The sequence below is a fragment of the Rhinatrema bivittatum genome, chromosome 7 (genome assembly GCF_901001135.1).
Source record: "Rhinatrema bivittatum chromosome 7, aRhiBiv1.1, whole genome shotgun sequence".
NCBI lineage: Eukaryota > Metazoa > Chordata > Amphibia > Gymnophiona > Rhinatrematidae > Rhinatrema > Rhinatrema bivittatum.
The window spans coordinates 308,400,389-308,426,667 of record NC_042621.1 but is presented as its reverse complement, the minus strand read 5'-3'; the positions used below and the strand labels follow the sequence as shown (position 1 = coordinate 308,426,667).

The 26,279-nt window shown below is 46.5% G+C and overlaps 1 protein-coding gene across 1 annotated transcript in view; it reads right to left on the bottom strand.

Moving 5' to 3' along the window:
• The window catches only part of BTBD16 (BTB domain containing 16), a 146,379-nt gene that overhangs the window by 108,548 nt on the left and 11,552 nt on the right, over window positions 1–26,279 (bottom strand). The window contains exon 4 of the mRNA XM_029610755.1: window positions 1,047–1,196. Within this exon, the coding sequence (XP_029466615.1) occupies window positions 1,047–1,196 (150 nt within the window). The remainder of the gene's footprint in view (window positions 1–1,046; window positions 1,197–26,279) is intronic.

Here is a 26,279-nt window from a genome sequence, read left to right as displayed (position 1 = left end):
GTACATTTCTTCTATGTTGTTTCTAGGTAACTCGTTTCCCTGAGGCACATGGGCCTGTGTCGCACGGCACGTCTCTCGAGGCAAGCACAGAGCAGATGGTTTTTTACAGGATACGGTAGTGATAATGAAATTTGGTGGGTGAAGTGGGATTTCTAAGAATTGCCTCGAACCAGCAGATGACTGAAAACCTCGTTGCTGTCTCTGACACCGCTTGAAGCCCATTGCATAGCAAGAGGTGGTAGACTGCATTGTTGCACTTTGACATATCGGATGCCGTGCTCGGGCAGCGTATGTTAGTTTGGGTCAGAATTATTTGAGAAAGTTATCTTGATTTTTGGAGCCTGATAATCTTTCTGATTGTTGCATTTCATAAAACACGCGCACAGCACTAACACGACCCGCTCCTTTTCACTGTGCTTGAGGAAGGCTGGGTCTCAGCCTGCCAATGCCCCCCATAGCCGAACGCCACAGCAGGACTACAAGAACCAGAAGGCCATGCAGGCGGAGGAGGAGCCAGGGCCTGTGCAAGGGTCTTAGGCACCCTAGGCGAACCTTTGCCTTGCGCCTACCCCCGCCGGTACAGGCCCCGGCTCCAGCCCCGACCTCATTCACTCAGACGGGCCTCCTCTCTTTCACACACTTAGGTTCTTTGTCTCAGACACACACACACCCCCTTCCACAGGCTCCCTCCCTCTCTCTCGTACACACACACAATCCCTCTCACTCACACTCACACACACACACACACAGAGGTGTCGCTCGGGGCCTGCTGAGTATCTGCTTCTCTCAGCCACGAGCAGGATGGGTGCTGCTTGCAGCTCCTCTGGGCTGAGAGTGGGATGGGCTCTGCTCGCGGCCCCGCATGACTGCTCTTTGCTGTCCCCAATGGCTGACGCCCTAGGTGACAGCTTAGTTCGCCTTTTGAGAAGCACTGGCCCTGGGTGGAGCCCCAGAGCTGGCTCGGTAGGAATGAGTGAGCTAAGAAGCGAAGGTCTCTTTAGTTCCTGAAGGGTTTGGAGTGGGCACATCTGTAGCTGTGAGCATACCTTGCCCCCTCCTGTCCTGCGCGTCCTTCTCCGGATCCCGGGCTTTTTCTTCTTGCACAGCCCTCCTGAAGAGTTCTGCCAGGATGCTGGATTTCACCAGGTAGGGTCGATGCAGTTCCCAGATGACTCCCAGACAATCCAGGGCAACCTCTGAAAACACAAAGCACCCGATCCATTATTCTGCATCCCATATCCCTGCTAGCCTCAATATTCAGACAACCGGGGCCACTTCTCCGCATTTCAGATGTGTGCACACATTTATAACATCCCAAATAATCTTCCTGCGCAGGTTTTGGTGATTATGCAACTGGAAAACAGCCCCGAGGAACGAGCCTCTGGGTATGAACATAGGTCACAGGTTGGAATGAGTCTACACGCCAGCCTGGCACAAGGGATTTGTAAATTAAAGCAGTGTAAGAGGGGCTCACCGAGGCTGAGCTCTCGGAGATTCGTGTGCCCTGGTGCAGAGCTGCTGAGAGAGAGCTGAAAGCACGCCGCCTGAGGGGGACAGCTTCCTGCTGCTGCTCCTCAGGACCTGCTACTATACTGAGGAACAGCTCTGCCATTTCTGGGGCCGTCTTAAGGGGCCGATGCAATAAATATGTGCAGAATGCTTCCTTAACGCGCTCCATGCAGTATTTAAGTTAGGGGGTCGCATTAGCAAGGAGGTGCTAGGGTCGCTTGCGTGCCCCTAGTGTCTCCTTGCTAACGAGAACCCGATCAGCGTCGGCCCTCCACCTGTTAGAAAAACCAACGCTGAGTTTATTGGCGTCGGTTTTCCTAAATGCCGCACAGCCAGGGGTTCAGGAAATGGACGCTTGTCAGTTGAGCGTCCGTTTCCTGCACCCGACTGCCGGTGGTATTTTTTTTTTTTTTTTAAGTTTATTTAGTTCTGTGTTTCCTCCTACTTAATATCACAATGATCTTAAGTAGGAGGCAATACAGAAAAGCAGTTTTTCAGTGCTGCCTATACAACCCGCGTCCAACTGCAAGTTATACAGTGCACTCGGCTGAGCGCAGTGTATTGCATCGGCCCCTAAGTGAGTTAGCCAAATAAGACTCTGCTGCTGAATATCCCATAAGAAATTGCTACTTAGCTGGATAAGTTAAATCCAGCCTCGTCAGACCTGCTCTATGGCACATCTAACTTATCATGGTTAACTTAACCAGATAAAGTAGTCCTGCCCTGATCTGCGCATTGCCCACCCCCAAAATATCCGGCTAAGCATGTAACTGGATGAATATTTATCTTGCAAAGCAGCGTTAAATATCGACCTCTACATGTTCAAAGTCTTTCTAGTAATTTGTCAGAATGAAAGTGAGCACTTCCCCATTTAAATCCACCTCCTGGTATCAAGCCACAGTTTCCGCACAAGGAGCATTGTCAAGGTGAGGGAGGAATCCTCTATCACTCAGAGAAGCAGGGGGGAGGGGGGGGAGAGGTAAGGAGAGGAAGCAGGGTCAGTAGAAGCACCGCTAATCTGGGGGCAGCGTGGGGATGGCCCCTCCTCCTTCCTGCCCTTGGCAGGACTCATAAGAGGAAGTACTGTAGTGAGCCCGCACATGAGGAGGAAGAGATGCCATCGACCGGCACAGTGGTGAGAATCAGGAGGCATAGCAGCCATCCCATGCAAGGTCAGACGGAGGAGCAGCCTGGCCTCCCCTCCTGTGGTCAAGAGCAGGAGAAGCAGCCGCACCAACCCCACCACCACCGAGCCAAGAGCAGGAGGGCAGGAGCAAGAGGTAGAGCATTGTCAGCCCTTGCAGCCAGAAAAAAAAAAAAAGAGGAAAAGTCCCATGCGCTATGAGGGCTGAAGGAGAAGGCTGCTGTTGCCGCCGCCGCGTGAGCTTCCCGGGTTAGGAGGAAGTGAGTGAGTGAAAGAGTGTGATTAAGAGCATGTGTGAGTGAAAGAGCGTGTGAGTATGCCCTTTACTCACCAAAAAAAAAAATCAACCACTCCAACACCCACAAACAGCCTTGGTACACGCCCAAATTAAAAACCATGAAACATGCCCTCCGAAAACTAGAAAAAATGTGGCGTAGTGACCCTTCACCCGTCCGTCTCAACAAATATAGATCCACCTTACATAAATATCGTGAACGAACCCACAACACCAAAGAAGACTTCCATGCAAAAAGAATCCATGATTTGCGATTCAATTCCAATGCCCTCTTTTCTTCTGTATCTGAAATGACTAAAACTACCCCTCCACCCATCTCTGACAAAGATGCAATAACTAAGAGTGATGAATTGGCTAAATTCTTTCACGAGAAAATAGCTAAACGCATGACACGTTTCCCAATCAACAACCTCCCAACTAAAACCATCCCACTTAATCCTAATGCCTCATTCAATACCTTTGAGTCCACTGCCTCCTTAGAAATTGAAACCATTATAAAAAAAATGAAACCTGCCACACACCCCAGTGACACCATTTCAACCAAATTGCTCCTGACCATTCCTGAATTAATAGCTCCTCCCATTGCCAACATTATAAATTGCTCCCTAGCACTAGGTGAAGTCCCCATCGCGCTCAAACAAGCCATCAAAAAACCCAAAGCTGATGCCTCCAACCTGACCAATTACCGCCCCATTTCCAACCTGCCTTTTCTGGCGAAAATCCTAGAAAAAACTGTGAACATACAACTCACTGAATACCTTGAAAAACAATTTTCTTTCACCCTCTCAATTTGGATTTCGTAGACATTTCAATACCAAACCCTACTTATCTCGCTTGCAAACTCCCTCCTGACTGGGTAGACAAAGGACAATCATATCTGCTAGCCTTGCTCGACATATCTGCTGCATTCGACACCATAAACCATAACACCCTCATCAACCATCTTAAAGAAATAGGCTTATCAGATACCCCCCTCCGTTGGTTGAGTCTTACATTCAAAGTAGGCAATATAAAGTAAACTTTGGAAACAAAGAATCCCAACCGTATCATCTATCCCATGGAGTCCCGCAAGGGTCCGCCCTCTCATCTACCCTCTTTAATATATACATGCATTCTTCCTCTCTGTCACCTTGTTTCCGAGCTCGGCCTCACGTATTTCATAAATGCGGACGATGTGCAAATCATCATCCCCATTACCGACTCCCTACATAATGCCCTTAAAACCTAGAACAATGCTCTCGCAGCTATTAGTGCACTACTTACCAGCATTAACCTTGCTATCAACCCTGACAAAACTGAAATCCTGCTTATCTCCCCCCAGAGAAGCAATATTATTGACACTTCATCCCCTACCCAATTCCCCGCAATCACCCTCGCGCAAAGGGTAAAAAACCTTGGAGTCACCATTGACAACCAGCTAAATCTTAAAAAACATATTAACAATACAATAAAAGACGGTTATTTTAAATTGCACACTCTAAAAAAATTAAAACCTCTACTCTATCAATGTGACTTCCGCACCGTTCTTCAATCCCTTATCCTCACAAAAGTAGACCACTGTAACTCTGCACGCATACTTACCAACACCCGCAGATCTGAACACATCACTCCTATCCTCAAAGAATTACATTGGCTCCCCATCGCACAACGGATAAAATACAAAACACTGTCTTTAATACACAAACCCTACATACCGAAAACATGCACTGGCTCAATAATGCTGTACATTTCCGCAAACATGCCAGACCATTCGGAACACAACACGCTGCCACATTACACACGCCTTCTCAGAAAACCACCCTATTCAACACAACTAGAGAACGCGCCATGTCTATAACTGGGCCGACAAGCTGGAACAATATGCCCCCTGACCTCCGTCAGGAATCATGCCCAAACAAGTTTAAACAAAAACTTAAAACATGGCTTTTCTTACATGCATTTACCTAATGATCCTTCTCCCTCATAATAGCAGTAAACATTTCCCCCTCATATCCCCTGCAGTTTACCATTTATTGCCAATGCCTTAATAATCTACCTCCTAATTGTACATAGCTTCAATTTATTGCTCAATTTTTGCAACTTATAGCATTATCCTTCAATATTCATTATATATCTTATACGCTTTGTCTACTTTTCTATCCCATCTATTCCTTACACTTTTCAACTTTATTCTTGTTTATCCCCTTCCTGTCTTACATATACCAAATCTTTCCGCTTATATTCTCAATTTATTTCTCTTTTCACAATATGTAGTATGAGTTTTAATCATTCCAGTTTCTCAACCTCGCAATTTTTTGCAACTTGTATTTTAACTTGTTTAAAATGTGTTTTGATCTTTTAACTTCTTAATCTCTGATTTACCTAGTTTGTACCTCTTTATCTTCTTCAAATGTTCCTTAGCTAAGAACAGGCCATACTGGGTCAGACCAAGGGTCCATCAAGCCCAGCATCCTGTTTCCAAACAGAGGACAAAACCAGGCCACAAGAACCTGGCAAGTACCCAAAAAACTAAGTCTATTCCATGTTACCATTGCTATGTCAGTGGCTATTCTCTAAGTGAACTTAATAGCAGGTAATGGACTTCTCCTCCAAGAACTTATCCAATCCTTTTTTAAACACAGCTATACTAACTATAAGAACATAACTAGTATTTGTTATTATTTCTAACCAGTTCAATTGTTCATGTGTAAAGCACCGTTGCTAGATGTTACGTTAATGGTAAACCGATGTGATGTTACTAAACGAATGTCGGTATATAAAAGCTACAAACAAATAAATAAACAAACAAACAAACAAACAAATAAATAAATGCCTGTCTGAGTGCGAGTATGAGAGAAAGCGTGTGTGTGTGTGATGAAAGAGGATGTGTGTATGTGAGTCATGTGTATGACTGTCTGTCTGAGTGTGCATCAAAGGATCTTTTGACCCAGGCAATCAGTCAACGGCATGGATGAACAGAAGTATTAAGACTTTTGAGAAAAGAACTCAGACGACCTGAAGGGTTTTGCAGTTGGATTAAAGTTTAAAAGTTTTGACCCACTTTGGTGCTTGGGGATACTTTTTCCATCTTAGCCTATCCTGGAGATGCACTCTGCTTATCCTTCCCTACAAGGGGAGGGGTTTTTTGCTATGGATGAGGGCACAAGAGAAAGGAGAGTATTGAGAAGATCTAAGATGAACAGGGAAGCCTTCATTTTCATTGTATAATCTCTTTGATGCTATTTTTATTTTCGTGATTTTAGCCTGGATACTTCTATTTAGGTTGCAGTAAACAGATGATTTCTCATTTTTCCCAGTGCATTGGCTGAACGGATTGAGATTGGTGGGAGTATTTATTTTCACTTATTCTGATACTTTTGGCTCCCTTGCTCTTACACTGGACACTTTTGTACTATGATGATCCTTAAGCTCGAGTGTGAGCCTTTAGCTGTAGTTGTGACTGAGCAGGGCCGGGGGGCCCAGGAGATAGCTTCACCACCATCCAGACGTGGACCCGGACCTGCAGCATCCCTGGAAGATGTTCATATCCACAAACGGAGGACCCCTTACAATTTTACTTTTATTAATAAGGCTTTACTCACAGCTTCTGACTATGGAGGAATGGCCTGATCATGGCATTATCTTGATGGTGTGGGACTCTTTCCAGTTTACAGTCGGGCCGATACAGTACAGTGAGTTTAATTTTGCCGGTGTCTGTTTTCCGAACCCGTGGCTGTCAGCGGGCTCGAGAATCGATGCCGGAAAAATTGAGCGTCGACTGTCAAAACCACTGACAGCCGCCGCTCCTGTCAAAAAGGAGGCGCTAGGGATGCGCTAGTGTCCCTAGCGCCTCCTTTTACCGCGGCCCCTCATTTAAATACTTGATCACGCGCCCAGGAGAGTGGCCTGGGCGCGTGTTGGGAGAGCGGGCGCTCCCGCAGATTTTACTGTATCGGCCCAGCGATAGCCCTAAGGGATATTCAAACACATTGACATTTTCTTATTGCCTTGCCCCAATCCATAGCTTTGAATTTATCCTGGAGTTCTTTTGGCAGCTCACTGTTGGCGTATTTGACCTTTGCTTCATATAAAGAACCTGTTTTTCTTCATCCAGCAGTATCTGAATCAGCTCATCTACTGTGATTAGGTACCGGCGGGCTTTGTTTATCTTATTGTGGACATTGTTGAGACAATGTTTTCAACTAGAGCTCATTTGGGTTTCTGCTTACAAAGGGTGTGAAGACCTCTTTTCTGTTCTTGATTACTTTTGGAATAATTCTGTAGTTTTTCTTTTCAGGGGGAGTGTGGTGCACATTGTGTGGATCAGTAAGACAAACTCCTGCTCTAATGCATTTTGATAAATGCTTGGATAGCAGAGTGTGGAAGGTGAACAGGCCTCTACCAGGCATTGTAATCTGGGTGAGAGTGTCTTTCAAGGCCAGTGTAAGAAGCTAATTGATATTAGTATAATTTGATAGGGGACCCGCTAATCCCCTTATTAAATATCGGGTTGTGGACACGTGTCCAACCATGGGTTAACCAGTGTGCTTGGCTGAGCGCACTGTATTGCATTGGCCCGAAAAAGAGGTGGTTAGAATGGAAATGGCAGACGTTCTTATTAGAAAATTCTTTTTCACTCAGCGCATAGTTAAGCTCTCGAATTCATTGCTTACAGCAGTTAGTGTAGCTGGGTTTAAAAAAGGTTTGGATATGTTCCTAGAGGAAAAATCCGTAAACTGCTATTACGGTAATAAATAAGCAATATTACCTCATGATCTATCTAATATTTGGGTACTTGCCAGGATCTTATGGCCTGGATTGGCCACTGTTGGAAACAGGATGCTGGGCTTGATGGACCCTTGGTCTGACCCAGTATGGCAGGTTCTTATGTTCTTATGTACTCTTGTTTTATTTGTATTATGATTGATGATTTATATTTCTTGATTTTGTTTGATATTTTATGAGCAATGGTGATGTTTCTGTTTTTCTATTGTTGCGGTTTCCAGTTCAGTTTTTGTCTGCACATTTCTATTTATACTTTATAGTATCTTTATTTTATATTTGGTGAGAGTATGTCTGTGTTCTACATGTATGACCGGAGTAAAGTATCTGCTAATGTATAATATGAGGCATGGAACGCTGCCCTATGAGGAAACAGATTTGTGAGGCAAGACTTGCCCTGGGTAAAGCCATGCTGACTTTGTTCCATTAAACCATGTCTTTCTATATGTTCTGTGATTTTCATGTTTAGAACACTTTCCACTATTTTTCCTGGCACTGAAGTCAGGCTAACCGGTCTGTAGTTTCCCGGATCGCCCCTGGAGCCCTTTTTAAATATTGGGATTACATTTGCTATCCTCCAGTCTTCAGGTACAATGGATGATTTTAATGATAAGTTACAAATTTTTACTAATAGGTCTGAAATTTCATTTTTTAGTTCCTTCAGAACTCTGGGGTGTATACCATCCGGTCCAGGTGATTTACTACTCTTCAGTTTGTCAATCAGGCCTAGCACATCTTCTAGGTTCACCGTGATTTGATTCAGTCCATCTGAATCATTACCCATGAAAATCTTCTCCATTACGGGTACCTCCCCAACATCCTCTTCAGTAAACACCGAAGCAAAGAAATCATTTAATCTTTCCGCGATGGCCTTATCTTCTCTAGGTCCCCCTTTAACCCCTCGATCATCTAACGATCCAACTGACTCCCTCACAGGCTTTCTGCTTCGGATATATTTTAAAAAGTTTTTACTGTGAGTTTTTGCCTCTACAGCCAAATTCTTTTCAACTTCTCTCTTAGCCTGTCTTATCAGTGTCTTACATTTAACTTGCCAACGTTTATGCATTATCCTAAGAAGTTAGAGCTGTTTAATTTGGAGAAGAGACAACTGAGGAGGATATGATAGAAGTCTACAAAATCATGAAAGGACTTGAAAAAGTTAATGTAAATAGGTTGTTTACTTTCTCAGATAATAGAAGGACCAGGGGGCACTCCGTGAAGTTAGTAAGTAGCTCATTTAAAACAAATTGAAGAAAATTATTTTTCACTCAGCACATAGCTAAGCTCTGGAATTCATTGCCAGAGAATGTGGTTACAACAATTAGTGTTACTGGGTTTTAAAAAGTTCCTAGAGTTAAATACATAAACTGCTATTACAGTAATTAATAAGCAATGGTAGCTTGTGATCTATCTAATGTTTGGGTACTTGCCAGGATCTTATGGCCTGGCAAGTACCAAGGGTACTTGCCAGGCCATAAGATCCTGGGTCTATCAAGCTGAACAAGTCAGGCTGCTGTAGATCCAAACACTGAACATAAGAACAGAAGAAATTGCCATGCTGGGTCAGACCAAGGGTCTATCAAGCCCAGGATACTGGGCTTGATAGACCCTTGGTCTGACCCAGCATGGCAATTTCTTCTGTTCTTATGTTCAGTGTTTGGATCTACAGCAGCCTGACTTGTTCTGTTTTCCTACTAGGAGGTGCATTGGTGTTTTAGAGTTTGGTGAAATATTTATAGTGTTTCTTTATTCATAATTAGGCTTGATATTATTTCAGTGCTAGAAGTTAGTGCTGTTTTAGTATGAGAGGTTTATTATATTGTAATTGAAATTCAGTTTATTCAAGGCTTTCTGAGAGCCAAGCCCACACCCAACACATATTACAATAGATCTAATTAGAAAATAATTCAGGAATATCAGCCACGCTTGGAAAAGTCGAAATTAAATGCGAGAAAGAATGATAGCCATCTTATGCTCCACTTCAGTGAGACAAATCCTTCAAAGTGTTAATGCAAATAACTTTATTGTCAATTCTTAGTTCAATGGTTCATGCGCCCTGGCACGATTCTGGATGAAAAGCGACATGGCTAAGCCATTTGGAGGAATATTGAGGCAGCAGGTACTTTGGCTTTGTTCCATGCAACATCCGTTATTATAATTGCATAATATTTAAATTGTGTGTGGGGCGAGGGTGTAACTGGAAGGGGCAGGGGCTCAAGGCTGTGAGGTTCAACATCTATCTTGCTCCACTCTGTTGATTGATTGATTATTTATGTATTTATCGGGTTTTGTATACCGTCGTTCGGTTTCGCCATCACAACAGTTTACAAAGTTTCGATGTTTAACAGAGTGTACAAAAATTCATATGCTTGTTAATAAAGTTATCTTAGTCGTTAAAACATAGTTTGGTTGTTAAATTGTACAGGTTAAGTTCCGTGCTTTGGATTGGTTCTGCATGTTTATATGGGGCCGGTAGGGAGGGAAGTTGTAGCAGAGAGTCATAGGGTGTTTTGGTAGGCTTTGGTGAACATCCAAGTTTTTAGTTCTTTTTTCAAGGTTTTTAAATTTTGTTGTGTTCTCAGTTCGGTTGGGAGGGAGTTCCAGAGTTTGGGACTTCCTAGGGATATGGCTCTCTTCCGAGTTGAGGTAAGTTTGTGACGAGCAGGTGGAATTTTTAGTAGACTTTTGTTAGCTGAGCGGAGATTTCGGTTTGGAGAGTGGAGTTTTATGGATGCTTTACTATCCACCCTTGGGCTTTCATATAAACGTTATACATATGACATCCAGTTTTTCTTTCCCGTAAAATCATCCTCCTCTGCTACTGCTAATTTTGCAACATTATGTCTGTCTTCAATAAAAATTTGGCTAGCACACAATAGACTTGCTCGTAATCTAAAAAAACAAACAGAAATTCTTATTCTTGGTTGCTGCCTAAATTTGAAGTTCCTAACAAATTCAAAGTGAATTAATTACAATTTCCAATAAAGTATGTAACCTTGGATTTACCTTAACTCAACATCTCTCCCTGAAAAACACACATTTCCATTGTCACAACAAAATTCCTTTGCAACGCTATAATTCCTCAGACACCTGAAACCATTCCTAAATCCTTCTGCTTTCAGGACCATACTTCAGTCTTTCGGTTTCTCTTCGTTAGACAACTGTAACTCGCTAAACTCTGGCCTACCACATTGCTCCATTAGAGCCTTGCAAATCATCCAAAATTCTGCCACTCGTCTACTAACTGGCACCAAGAACTGTGAACACGTCACTCCAATCTGAACTGGCTTCCTGTTCAATGGCGCATCCAATATAAATTAGCTTCAATTATCCATAACTTCTTACATCATCACACGTCTCCGTGGATAAATGCAACATTCAGAGTGTATACACCCAGCCGCGCCCCTCCGGTCATCCAGCCAACAACGCCTGGCGTCTGCCAGACTTGAGTCAAACAAGGGAAACAGTTTTTTTCCATCTCCGGCCCCTCGCCGTGGAGCTCATTGCCTGTGCAGTTATGCAGTATTGAAGACTGTAAAGAATTCGGAGACTTGCCTTTTCAACATCGTGGGTAAGGATTTAATCCAGGACCAGGCAGTCCAATAAATAACTTTACATCCTTTAGCCAGTGCACTAGTAAGACCTCTAGTGAATGGCACTTTGTAAATGTCCTTCTCCAAGATTGGTCTCCTGCTCATCATTGTATATAATTAATGTTTTATTGTTTTAGTTTCAATAGTTTTGATTAGCAAAAAGTTCCTCATCCTCTTCCAACTCCGCGGTACGTGATAGAGCATCCGCTTGCACATTCTTAGAAGCAGGGTGGTAGCGAAGCACGAAGTTGAAGCGATTGAAGAAAAGTGACCAACAAGCTTGCCTGGGATTCAAGCGCTGAGCGTGACGTAAGAACTCCAAGTTCTTGTGATCTGTGTAGATGGTGATAATGTGTGCGGTGCCTTCCAGCCACCGTCTCCATTCTTCAAAAGCCAGCTTGATTGCTAAGAATTTTTTATCTCCAATGCTGTAATTACACCCAGCTGCAGAGAATCTTTTGGAGAAGTACGAGCATGGTAACAACTCTCCAGAATCAGTACTTTGGCTAAGCACAGCCCCGACCGCGATGTTGGATGCATCTACCTCCACTATAAATGGACGGAGAGGGTCAGGGTGAAATAGGCAGATATCCTGTAAGAAGGCTTCCTTGAGATTTTCAAAAGCCAAACAAGCTGCTTCTGGCCATTCCACGGCATCAACTCCCTTCCTAGTGAGGACAGTGAGTGGCACCACCTTGAGTGAATAGTGAGGAATGAAATGTCTGTAAAAATTCACAAAACCAAGGAAGCACTGCAAAGCCTTTAATCCTCTTGGGCAAGGCCAATCTTTAATGGCAGCCACCTTCTCGGGGTCCATCTGGAATCCCATTGCAGACACAATATATCCCAAGAAGGGAAGACTCTCTTTCTCAAACATGCATTTCTCTAGTTTTGCGTATGAACAGTTCTCTCGGAGGATCTGCAAAACTTGTTTTACATGTTGTCGATGTGATTCCAAATCACGGGAAAAGATTTGGACGTCGTCCAAATATACAATGACTGACGTATTTAGTAGGTCACGGAGTACTTCATTCATAAGATGCTGGAAGACTGTGGGGGCATTGCACCAATCCAAATGGCATAACAAGGTACTCATAATGCCTATCCCTGGTGTTAAAGGCAGTCTTCCACTTGTCACTGGGCCGAATCCAGACCAAGTTGTTGGCACCCCACAAATCCAACTTCGTGAAAATCCTGGCCCTCTGCAATCTGTCCAAGAGTTCAGGAATCAGCGGGAGGGGATAGCGGTCACGTTTGGTAATAGCATTAAGTCCCTGATAGTCAATGCATGGCCTTAGGGATCCATCTTTTTTACCCACAAAGAAAAACCTCACCCCTGTGGGCGACTTAGAAGGTCTGATGAATCCTCTAGCAAGGTTCTCGGCTATGTACTCGGACATTGCTCGAGTCTCCTGCAAGGACAATGGATACACAGTTCCCTGAGGACGTGTGGTCCCAGGTAAGAGATCAATAGCGCAGTCGAATGGATGATGCTGGGTTAGAATCTCCACCTTTTTCTTGGAGAATACGTTAACAAACTCCGCATAGGGCGCAAGTGGTGCAAGGGAAGTCTGCAAGAGCGGAAAGCGTGGTGCACTTGGGACTCTGAGGCAGTTAGTGAAGCAGAAGGTACTCCATTTCGCAATCTGTAAGGTATCCCAATGGATGATGAGAGAATGTAGTTGTAACCACGGTAATCCTAATGCCATGGGGTGGACGGCTTTCTCCAGGATCAGAAAGGTAATTTCTTCTGAATGCATCACCCCGGTACATATCGTGATAGGAACCGTGGAGGCCGAAATACTTCCAGGGAGAAGTGTTCCGCGGATGGAGGTAATCCGTAAAGAAGGCTCTGGGGTCCGAGTGGGAATATGTAGTAGGTGAACCAGATCTGCCAGAATAAAGTTAACCCCGGCCCCCGAGTCAATGAAAGTGAGGGTCTCAAAAGACCCACCCGGGTATTCCAAAGTCACTAGTACCATACATTGAGGAGCAGAGTTAACACAGACTAGGAGCAGCTCCCACGACCTCCTAGGCTCTGGTGTTTGCTCCTTACATTGGGCCAAGAAGTGGCCCTTGTTGCCGCAGTAGAGACATAGACCCATGGTTCGGCGGCGGCGTCTCTCCTCAGTAGAGAGTAGGGTGCGACCCAACTGCATGGGCTCCTCTGTGGAGCTCTCTGGACGTGCGGCTCCTTGGCTAGATGCAGAAGTCATAGGTCTAGAAAATGCAGGGGCTAGTGGCACGGAACGCCAAATTGGCCAACCCTCTTTAGCTCTTTGCTGCAATCGGCGATCAATGCGCCCCGCCAAGTCTATGAGCTCATTGATGTCATCGGGGATGTCGTGGGCAGCCAATTCATTCTTAATGTGTGCTGCTAGACCTTCTAAGAACACACCTCGAAGACTATCCACCCGCCACCCTACCTCAAGCTCTAGGGTGCAGAACTCAATAGCATAATCGGCTAAAGAGCGGGACCCCTGTCATAGCTGCAGCAGTTCCGAAGTAGCTGTAGACAGGCGTGCGGGTTCATCGAAGGCCTGTTTGAAACTGGAAATGAACTGTGGCAAGTTGTTCAACAGAGGATCAGTTCATTCCCACAGAGGGGAGGCCCAAGACAATGCCTTCCCATCCAACAGGGATAAAGTATACGCTACTTTCACGGCGTCAGTAGGGAACTGAGTGGGTAGCAGGGAGAATCTGATGTAACATTGATTCAAGAACCCATGGCAAGTTTTGGCCTCCCCAGAGTAGCGAGAGGGCGCAGGCAGCTGCGTAGGCGTACTGACGCTCACCACCAGAGCAGGCAGAGGAACCTGGGGGGGTTCTGGAGGCATGGCATCTAGTAGACTTGCCAGGCGTTCCACCGTGGCTGTGAGCACATCTAGACAATGCTGTTGCTGCTGCAAGTGCTGAGCCATTCTGGGAATGGCCTGGAGGCCAGAAAGATCTGCCGGGTCCATGGCCTTGCAAACTGTTGTGAGTGGGGAGGTGGACCCTTAGGCCGGCCTGACGGAGTGAAGAGGTGGAAGAGGAAGCACACTCCATAGAGAACAAACAGACTGGGAGGCAGATACTGACAAGGCGTCGAGCAGGAGTCTTCACCCTGGAAGCCCAGATCCCCCCGGGAGGAGCCCGTGAGGACCCGAGTCGCTGGGACTTAGGCAAGAAGAGCGAGAAACAGTCCGAAGTCGAGGCAGGCGGCAAGCACGGAAGGACGGAAGCAGGCAGGTGTCAGGAACCAGAGAATCTTTGCCAAGAATTGCAGAGAATCATTGCCAAAATCAACAACAAGGAATCCCACCCTGTTAGCTCAACCAGAGGAGTCCCCCAAGGTTCCTCTCTCTCCCCAACTCTATTCAACATCTACCTTCTCCCTCTCTGCCAGCTCCTAATAAATTTAAAACTAACTCACTACATATACGCTGACGATGTGCAAATACTCATCCCGATTAAGGACTCTTTCCACAAAACCCTCTGCATTTGGAACAACTGCCTTCAATCTATTAACCACCTTCTCACAAGCCTCAACTTAGTCCTTAACACCAATAAAACAGAACTCCTCCTCATCTCCATGGACGACACTAAAACAGTCCCCAACAACCAGCTCACCACTCCACCTATCTTCTCCGCCCATGTAAGAAACCTCGGTGTCCTCATGGACAACCAACTGAATCTCAAAACATTTGTCAATAACACCACAAAAGACTGTTTTTTCAAGCTACAAGTCCTAAAACGACTGAGACCCCTTCTACATTTCCAAGATTTCCACTCTGTTCTCCAAACCATCATTTTTTCGAAAAAAGACTACTGCAATTCGCTTCTGCTCGGTCTATCAGCCAATACCATCAAACCCCTGCAGATGCTGCAGAACGCTACGGCGAGGATTTTAACCAAGACCAGCAAAAGAGAGCACGTTACACCCATTCTGAGTAACCTTCATTGGCTTCCAATCAAATTCCGTATCCAGTATAAAGTGCTATTGATTATTCACAAAACCATACACAACCTCACCCCCGCGAATCAAAATATCCCCTTTCGTCTACACAATTCCACCAGACCGATCAGATCTGCATATAGAGATACGCTTTACCACCACCCCCCCCCCCCCCATCAAATCCTCCCTACTGAAACGAGCCCTCTCCACAGCTGGCCCCTCCCATTGGAATGCTCTCCCGCCAGACCTCCGGCAAGAAAGATCTCTGACCACCTTTAAAAAAAGACTGAAAACCTGGCTATTCACTCAAGCCTTTCAGTAAAATCTTAGGTTCCGTCTGCCTTTCCTACTACAACAGGAATTACCTGCTCAGTCAAGCCTCCCGAACTTCCAACCAGACTCTACCTGTAGACAGGTCTTGCTTCTTTCAAGTTTTTCAGTCTCGTTCTTCCATCATGTTTTTCATGCAAGTTCTTTCAATTAAGTATCTTATTATCTGAGTTTTTATATGTTTAGACCTGATTGCAGGTCCTATATCATGGTTTAATGTAAGGTTGATTTATAACAGGAAGCCCATGCCATCCATATGTTATTTTTGATCCCAGTTCCTGTAACCCTGTTTGATGTAAGGCTATCGTTTTATGCTTCCCTCGTTTCACTGTAAACCGAAATGATATGTACTGTTTGCACATGAATGTCAATATATAAAAGTTCTAAATAAATAAAAACTGAAGGAGAAAATCCGGAACTGGAACTGAAGTGGGATCTGGAACTGGAACTGAAGCGGGATCTGGAACTGAAGAGGGAACTGGAACTGAAGGAGATCCTGAGCTAGAACGAAGCACAAGCAGGACCAGGAATCAAACAAGGAAGCAGGCAAAGGTCAGCAGAGCGCAGCAACTAGCTACCAGCAAGGAACCTCATTGCAAGGCGTTTGACTGAAGCAGACGCCGGCTTTAAGTACTTGCCGGCGTCTGACGTCACTTTAGGGGGCGGCCCACGGTCCGGCGGGAAAAGCCCTTTAAATTGGGCCTCCCTGCGCGCGTGCCTAGGAAGGGAGGGGCTGGATTCTGAGGCTCGGTGGTGTCTCCCTCGTGGAGACGCAGCCACGAAGTATGCAGGGCAGGCTCGACCGACCACAGACCCCGTCCCCGGCATGCCGACATGGAGCGCAGCGGTCTGAGCAGTGGACCCCGACGAAGGAGCCCTGCGGAGAGAGGTAAGGACCCGGTCGCAAAACCTGCGACCGGGACAGCAACATTCAGAGGATTTGACAAAGGACAAAGCTACCTATTAATCCTCCTGGATCTATCAACTGCTTTCGACACAGTCAACCATTCCATCCTAATCGACAGACTATCTGAAATAGGAATCAAGGATAACACTTTAAAATGGTTCTTCTCCTACCTATCATATAGAAATTTCCAAGTAATGTACAACAACAACCTCTCGGATAAAGTAAACCTCAACATAGGAGTACCATGAGGATCTGCTCTATCAGCTACACTATTCAACATATACCTCCTCCCTATCTGTCATACACTAGAACGCCTCGGTCTGACCCACTTCCTATACGCTGACGATATACAAATACTAGTCCCTATACAGAATACTCTAGAAGATACATACGATAGAACAGCTATCGATCTCTCGGAAATCAAAAAGCAACTAAATGACCTGAAACTCATAATAAACATTGATAAAACTGAATTAATCATCCTAGACCAAAAAAAACAACACTTCCCTCATGAAGCCGCTCAAAACAGAAAACCCCAAAACAGTAATCTCACCTGTCACCCATACGCGAAATCTAGGAATCACCATTGACAAAGAACTATCCTTCAAAAACCATACAACAAGATAAAGGAAGGATATCACAAACTACTGGTGGACCCAGAAAACAAATCGGAAGCCGATCCAGTTGGCTGTATAGCAGTAGAAGAAGCGAAGATCGGTGTATATACATTTATTGAAAATAAAGGGCTTTTTGTATATACACCGATCTTTACTTCTTCTATTGCTATATCACAAACTAATAACACTCAGACATCTTAAACCATTCTTTACACAAGATGATTTCAGAACAGTCCTACCAGTACTCAGCTTCTCCAACCTAGACTACTGCAATGCCCTACTCCTTGGACTACATTTCGCCACCATACATCCTCTCCAAATCCTACAGAACACAGCCGCCAGAATTCTGACTGGATCAAAAAAGAATCATAGGATAACAAAACAACTAGCTAAGCAAATCCATTGTAATACACATTCCAAAACGGAACCTATGCTCAATGAATAAAGGCCTCCTTAAAATCCCTCACACAAGAACCACTCGACTGAACACAACATGTGAGAGAGCCATATCCACCGCCAGCCCTACACTATGGAATTCAGCACCAATTGGAATAAGAACCCAACCATGCATCAAAATGTTCAAAAAAGACCTGAATACCTGGCTGTTCACCAGAGCCTACTCAGATTCACTCAACCAACCAGCCCACCAAGTACACATGAAACCCAACAACAAGAAAAATGCTACATCCCTACATCTACCAAAGAACTCTTAACAATGATTTATAACAGGAAGCCCATGCCATCCATATGTTATTTTTGATCCCAGTTCCTGTAACCCTGTTTGATGTAAGGCTATCGTTTTATGCTTCCCTCATTTCACTGTAAACCGAAATGATATGTACTGTTTGCACATGAATGTCGGTATATAAAAGTTCTAAATAAATAAATAAATAAGAACTGAAGGAGAAAATCCAGAACTGGAACTGAAGTGGGATCTGGAACTGGAACTGAAGCGGGATCAGGAACTGAAGAGGGAACTGGAACTGAAGGAGATCCTGAGCTAGAACAAAGCACAAGCAGGACCAGGAATCAAACAAGGAAGCAGGCAAAGGTCAGCAGAGCGCAGCAACTAGCTACTAGCAAGGAACCTCATTGCAAGGCGTTTGACTGAAGCAGACGCCGGCTTTAAGTACTTGCCGGCGTCTGACGTCAAGTACTACTTCATATAGTATATATTACTTCATAAGAAAGACACTTGGAATTGTTAAACCCTCCGCTGCTACAGATCCAAATGTATAATATCTCACCCAGCCTAATCACCTTCCCTTATCCCTCACTTATTAACCCAAGCCTATATGTAACATCAGTATATATGTAATTTCCTCGCTGTATGTAAGTGTGAAGCCCTTGGAGTGGTCTATGGCTGGAGTAGGCCGCAGAACAGACCAGGTTGGAGAATGGTCTGGAATTTGTTGCCAGAGGATGTGGTTAGTGCAGTTAGTGTAGCTGGGTTCAAAAAAGGTTTGGAGAAGTTCTTGGAGAAGTCCATTAAATGCTATTAATCAATTTTACTTAGGGAATAGCCACTGCTATTAATTGCATCAGTAGCATGGGTTCTTCTTAGCGTTTGGGTAATTGCCAGGTTCTTGTGGCCTGGTTTTGGCCTCTGTTGGAAACAGGATGCTGGGCTTGATGGACCCTTGGTCTGACCCAGCATGGCAATTTCTTATGTTCTTATGTTCTTATGGTCTGCTTTTCATCAGTTTATTTTCAAAATCACATAACAGAAAAGAAGCCAATGACTGCTTACCTCAGCAGACTAACACGCAAAGAAAAATGTCCAGAACAAATACAGCATTGGATTGCAGCTTCCTTCTCCTTGCGGGGGCCTGTCTAACTCTCTCAGGGCCTCACCTTTATATCTCTTACCTCAGGGAAATGCCTCCACCTGAGAATCCTTTTCCTGTCTGTCTTAAGGTGGACCGAGCCAGATAGCTGGAGCCAATTCGTTAAGGCAGTCTGAGGCTTTCTATCATATACTCTATCACATTCCTTCCCCCTCAGCTCAATCTTCCTTAGTTGAGCACCTGCCTGTACAAGGGAGACTTCACTAGAAAGGAAGTCTGCATTTATATTCGCCTTCCCTGCTCTGTATCGAACTTTAAGTGAAATGGTTGGAGTGCCAGAAACTACCTCATTACTCATCCATTGGACTCCTTTTCCAAGAGACACAGGCAAGGGGTTGGTGATCTGTTACCAGCGTGAACTGGCAGCCCAGTAGATAATAACGAAAAGCCTCCAAGGCCTATTTGACAGCTAAGGTCTCTTTTTCTATCGTTGAATTGCATCTTTCTTGGGGTAGTAGCTTCCTGCTAATGAAGGCTACTGGGTGTTCTTCGTCTCCTTTCTCTTGTGTGAGGATGGCTCCTAGCCCCACCTCTGATGCGTCTGTCTGTACTATAAAGGGCTTAGTAAAGTTCGGACTTAGCAGAACAGGTTCTGAGCATATGTCTTTCTTTAAACTCTGGAAGGCTTCCTCTGCCTCTGCAGACCATCTAACCTTCTCTGGGGCTTTCTTCTGTAATAGGCATGTGAGGGGCTCTGCTTTTTCTGAAAAGTTTTGTATGAACCGTCGATAGTAACCGATGAGACCTAAAAAGACTCTCACCTTACTCTTTGTCTGTGGAACTGGGACTCGAGTAATTGCTTCTATTTTCCACGCCTGCAGGTGGACTTTTCCTCTCCCAAGGGAGTATCCCAGATATTGTACTTCTTGACACCCTAATTTACATTTCTTGGGGTTGGCAGTCAGTCCAGCCTTTCGTAGACTTGTAAGTACTGTCTGTAATTGCTTTAAGTGTGTCTCCCAGTGTCCACTATAAATGACGATGTCGTCCAGATAGGCCGCTGCATAACCCTGATGTTGACGTAGCAAGCAGTCTACCAAGCGCTGGAAGGTAGCCGGAGCCCCATGAAGTCCGAATGGCAGGACCATAAACTGGAAATCCGCAGTTGGTGCCAGGGGAACTTGCCAGTATCCCTTTGTCAAATCAAGCATGGAAATGAACTGGGTAGTTCCCTAGCGTTCAATGAGTTCATCCACGCGGGGCATTGGGTATGCGTCCAGCTTCGAAGCCTCATTGACCTTCCAGAAGTCAATACAGAACCAGAAACTACCATCTGGTTTAGGTACCAGTACAATGGGCGAGGACCAAAAAGTCGAAGCATTTCTTTCACCTCAGCTTCTACAACCTGCCTCCTGGCTTCAGGAATCCGGTAGGGCCGTTGTTTAATTATTACTCCTGAGTTTGTAATAATGTCGTGACACGCTAAGTGAGTTCTCCCGGGCATAGTCGAGAAGACATCTTTATTCCAAGTCACCAGTTTATCTAGGTCCACTTTCTGCATTGTGGAGAGTTGGTCCCCATATGGGATCATCTGGGGCCCGAAAGTTTGTGAAACGTCTGAACCAAAGTCTTCTTCTTGTACCAGACTGCAAGTTAGAGCAACCCATTTTTTAAATAGATTCAAGTGGAAGATCTGGGCCTTCTTCCATTTGTCGGGTTGGGCCACTTTATAATCCACCGGGCCCATCTTCTCCATTACCTCATACGGACCTTGCCAACGGGACAGCAATTTACTTTCTGAAGTTGATAGTAACACTAGTACGCGGTCTCCCGGCTCGAAGACCCGATGAACAGCAGACTGGTTGTATTGCCGAGCTTGGGTAGCCTGGGCCTTTTCCAGGCATAATTGGGCAGCCTCCCCTGCCCTCCATAGTCGGTCATGCATCTGGATCACATAGTTGGCCAAATTCTGTTCAGAGTTGGGTTCCTCCTCCCAGGTCTCTCGTACTACATCCAGGATTCCCCTTGGTTTTCTTCCATACAATAATTTATTTATTTATTTATTTATTTAGCACTTTTATATACCGATATTCCGGTAACAGAGTTAATTCAAATGAGGAAAATCCTGTCGAACTTTGAGGGACTTCTCAAATGGTGAACAATATATATGGGAAGAGTAAGTCCCAATTCTTGCCATCTTCCGCGATGAACTTCCTCAATATCTGCTTGAGCGTTTTATTAAAACGCTCCACAAGCCCATCAGTTTGAGGATGGTAAACTGATGTCCGCAGGCTTTTGTCCTGCAATAATGTGCAAACTTGCTTCATCACTTTAGAGACAAATGGGATCCCTTGGTCGGTTAATATCTCTTTGGATAACCCCACCTGGGAAATCACCTCCACCAAGGCCGTGGCTATTGTTTGAGTCTTCATATCTCATTGGGGAATAGCTTCCGGATACCTGGTTACATAGTCAAGAATGACCAGGATATATTTGTTTCCACGGCTAGACCTTTCTAAGGGGCCTACCAAGTCCATAGCGACCTTCTCAAAAGGTGTCTCTATAATTGGCATGGGTACAAGGGGAGCTACATGCGTTGCTGCTGGTCTGGTTAGCTGACAGGTAGGGCAGGACTGACAGTAGTCCTGAAAGTGTCGATATAAGCCAGGCCAATAGAACTGGGCTAGAATCTTTTCTCGTGTTTTCTCCTCCCCTAGGTGGCCCCCCAAAAGATAACTATGGGTGAGCCGTAACACTTGCTGATGATACTGCTGGGGAACCAAAAGCTGCTCAACCATTTCACCCTCCAGATGCCCCTTTGCTACTCTGTATACTAGATTTTTCTTGAGTTTTTACACTTCCCGAGTCTACTAAGGCTTGGGTCGGGTCACCATCTAGCTCCACCAGAACCACGAAGGTTGTAAACCCCGAGTGGGGAATGTCCACAAACGAGCAGGAGTAAGGGGCCACCATACTGACGTCCATAAATTCATCCTCCACTTGATAGCAGTCCCGGGCAAAGTGCCCCCTCTCTCCACAGTTGAAGCAGGTCCCTTTTGGCGTCACTGCTTCTGGGCGTTTACTCATTTTGCCCTCTGGTCTCGTGAAGTAGGGAGAGTCTTCACTTCTCGGCCGATATAGCGGCCTAGGGTTCCACCCCTCAATTTTCTCCTTCCTTTCTCCAAGCCCTTTATTCGGGAAGTCTTCTCTGCTGGAGTAAGCCCATGGCCTGTGTCTGTAGCATCCAAATAATGCTCTACTAGGGAAACCACATCCTTCAGGGTCACCGCTGTCTGTCGCTGCACCCATTCACACACTCGGGAGGGGAGAACGTCCACAAACTGTTCTGCCACGACAGTCTCCGCAACTTCCACTCCCCTTTTATTATCGGGTTCTAGCCACCGCCAGCACCGGTCCTTTAATTTCTGAGCTAGGACCTGGGGTCTCTCTCCTGGTGTAAAGGTTAAGCCCCGGAAACTTTTCCGATAAGACTCCTTAGACAGTCCCAATCTATCGAGTATGGCAGCCTTGACCTCCTGATAGTCTTGGGCTTGCTGGTTGTCAAGGGCCTGGTATGCGGCCTGGGCCTCACCGGTTAAATGTGGGGCCACTCTCATGGCCCACTGGGACCTAGGCCAGGCCATGGCCACCGCCACCCTCTCAGAGGTGACCATGAATGCTTCCGGGTCATCTTGGGGCCCCATCTTTGTCAGCTGAATTTCCAGTGTTGGTGGGGTTGGACTCTGTTCCGTTCCGGTGTGTACCCCAGGGTCCCTGGTGCTGGTGTCCTTCGTAGTAATTGTCCGTTAAGCTGTGCTTGGGCTTCCAGGTGTTGCTGCAATTGTTGCAGTAGCTGTTGGTGCTGCGCATACTGGGGTAGATTTTCAAACGAGCGCGAACAGCCTACTTTTGTTTGTGCTCCAGGCGCAAACAAAAGTACGCTGGATTTTAGTAGATACGCGCATAGTCGCGCGTATCGGCTAAAATCCTGGATCGGCGCGCGCAAGGCTATCGATTTTGTATAGCCTGCGCGCGCCGAGCCGCGCTGCCTCCCCCCGTTCCCTCCAAGGCCGCTCCAAAATCGGAGCGGCCTCGGAGGGAACTTTCCTTTGCCCTCCCCTCACCTTACCCTCCCTTCCCCTACCTAACCCACCCACCCGGCCCTGTCTACACCCCCCCCTTACCTTTGTCGGGGGATTTACGCCTCCCGGAGGGAGACGTAAATCCCCGCGCGCCAGCGGGCCTGCTGCGCGCCGGGCCGCAACCTGGGGGCGGGTACGGAGGGCGCGGCCACGCCCCCCGGCCGTAGCCACGCCCCGTACCCGCCCCCAAAACGCTGCCGACACGCCCCCGCAACGCCGCGCGCTCCGGCCCCGCCCCCCGACACGCCCCCCTCCGAGAACCCCGGGACGTACGCGAGTCCCGGGGCTCTGCGCGCGCCGGGAGGCCTATGTAAAATAGGCTTCCCGGCGCGCAGGGCCCTGCTCGCGTAAATCCGCCCGGTTTTGGGCGGATTTACGCGAGCAGGGCTCTGAAAATCCGCCCCACTGGGTCTGAGCGGCTGACCGGAGCTGTTGCTGTCCCTCCATCAGGGCTTGCAGTAACTGTTCCATTTCTCAGGGAGGTTCCTGCTCCTTCAAGGCCGGAAACCTTTCCCCTTCTTTCAGGAAAATAACCAAATAAAAGAAAAGCCTGCTTCTCCAGCTCTGACTCACTTCTTCTGTTCCCTCCCTCCGGCGGAGCTTCTCTCCTAGCTGGTACCAATAAACAACAGAAAATAAAATCCTGTGTGGTTGCCGTTGCAGCCAGGACCCCCCCCCCCCCCAATTATTTTTTTTTCTAGTGTGGGTCCCTGTCTGTGCAGATGCTTGGAACAGGTAATCCCGCTGCTGCCACCATATGTGAAGCCTTGGAGCGGTCTATGGCTGGAATAGGCCGCAGAACAGACCAGGCTGGAGAATAGTCTGCTTTTCATCAGTTTATTTTCAAAATCACATAACAGAAAAGAAGCAAATGGCTGCTTACCTCAGCAGACTGACATGCAAATCAAAATGTCCAGCACAAACACAGCATTGGATTGCAACTTCCTTCTCCTTGCTGGGGCCTGTCTAACTCTCTCAGGGCCTCACCTTTGTATCCTTATCTCAGGGAAACGCCCCCACCCGAGGATCCCTTTCCTGTCTGTCTTAAGGTGGACCGGGCCAGATAACTGGAGCTGGTCCGTTAAGGCAGTCTGAGGCTATCATATACTCTATCACAGTAAGATATTTACTGTATATAATGAGCCTCACAATTGATAACTTTTATATGTAATCAACTTACACTACATGATAAGATAACCTCTGTTCTATGTAATGTTTTTCCAATTAATTTGTTTCGCTGTAAACCGATGTGATATGTAATGTTACATGAATGTCGGTATAAAAAAAGTTCTAAATAAATAAATAAATAAATAAATAAAGATGCTGTGATGATGTTTATACAACTGTCCCTTGATTCTGTAAACCATTCTGATGGTGAAACCGAATGACGGTATACAAAACACTTCAATGAAATAAATAATGGCATCTGAGACCTTAATGGTTGAGCATTCGCGATGCCTCTGCGCGTAACAGCGTGTTTATTACACGCACGCATCCTGTCTCCCTTTGTCTTGAATTTATGATCGGCCCACCTCTATCTTTTCTGGATCCCAATCAACCTTAGCGTTATTAGCAAAAACTAGGTCAAGAAAAAGCCCAGCTGTATGGGTTGGGGAGCACAATAATTTGGTTCCATGCAATCTAGCAACGTTTTAGCTATGGGAGCTAACAGGGCAACATCAACCTGTGCATTAAAATCCCCTAAGACAATAACAGCAGAAATATAAAGATTTAGATTAGAAAACACTTCAGCCAGGGGGGATGAATTGTGAACTAAAAGCCCTGGCGGGCAGTAAGATTACTTAAATCAAAGATAATTAGCTTATAACACTTCAGAAGCTAGGACAATTGCAATTTCATCTAGCTTCAACCCTAATGTTCTTCTCCCTAAAATCAAAAGCCCCCTCCACTTTTACTGCACCGAGATTTTGAAAAGACGTCAAACCTCTCCACATCAAGCTGCTTAATAAATACTGAATCTCTTTCTTTTAAGCATGTTTTAGTGTTATGCTCCTGCCCGCAAGAAGCGTGGGCAGGCTCTTACCTTCTCACAGACAGCCAGTCAGGCTGCTGACGCTGCTGCTTGCTTTCTCCCTGAATCAGCTGGGGCTGTCCCCGCAGCTGTTCCCATGCGGCCGGCTCCTCTGTTCCTGCCTTCCCCCGACGTGCTGCTGCGATCCCGGGCCCTTCAGTCAGCAGGCCGTCTCTGCTGGTGCCTGCTACAGCCCGGGTCCTTGCCTGGCTGGGAAGCCGTCCCTGCCAGTGCCTGCAGCCTGCTACAGCTCTCTGCTCTGCCTGCAGTCTTACCTCTCCTCCTGGGGCTGTTTTCACGGCATGGAGCCGTTCCTGCAGTCAGCCCTTCTCCTGCTTCAGTCCTTGCAGCTCTCTGTTCTCTCTGCCGGTGCCTGCAGCCAGCCTTACCTCTCTCTGCTTCTTCCTGCTTCTGTCCTTGCAGCTGGGAGCTGCTCCACTGACCTACCTTCACCCAGCTCCAGCCCAGGGCTGCTCCACTGCTTCCCTGGCCTTCCACGTGGCTGAGGACGCCACCAGCTTCCAGCTCTTCTCTTCAGCTCCCTAGGGCGCGAGCGCGCGTCTCTCTGCTCCTCTTCAAGGGCCAGCCAGGTGTGGCCCCCTGCTGACCCCTCCCTGGGCGTTGTCCACCTCAGCCCTACTAAAGGGCTCAGCTTTCAGTCTGTCTTGGCCTTCGCAAGGAGTTGGTCACTCCTGAGATCCTTCGCTCCAGGAAGTCGTCCGTGTTCCAGCACTTCTGCAAGGTCCCGTGTTTCATGTTCTCTGTCGGAGCTCCTCATCCAGTCCTGATGTTTGCTTTCTGTTCCAGTCCTGACGTCCACCTGCTGTTCCAGTCCCAAGGTCTGTCTCTTGATCCAGTTCCCGTGTTCCAGTCCTGATGTTACCTGCTGTTCCAGATGTCCATGTTCCAGCTCTGAGGTGTGTCTCCCTGATCCAGTATCTGTGTTCCAGTCCTGATGTTACCTGCTGTTCCAGATGTCCTTGTTCCAGCCCTGAGGTCTGTCCTAGTCCTTGTTCCTTACCCTGATGCTTTAACCTGCCTTAGGCTGCCAGTGTGCAGCAAACCTTGTCTTTGGCTGCCAGGAGTGCAGCACCAGCTTTCGGCTGCCAGGAGTGCAGTAAACCTCCGCTTCTTCTTCCCTGTGCTCTCCCGCTCTCAGCGTGGTCCGCGACCAGCCTCCCAGGGCTGTGTAGGGCGCGCATGGGACAGGGTGGTCCGCGACTCA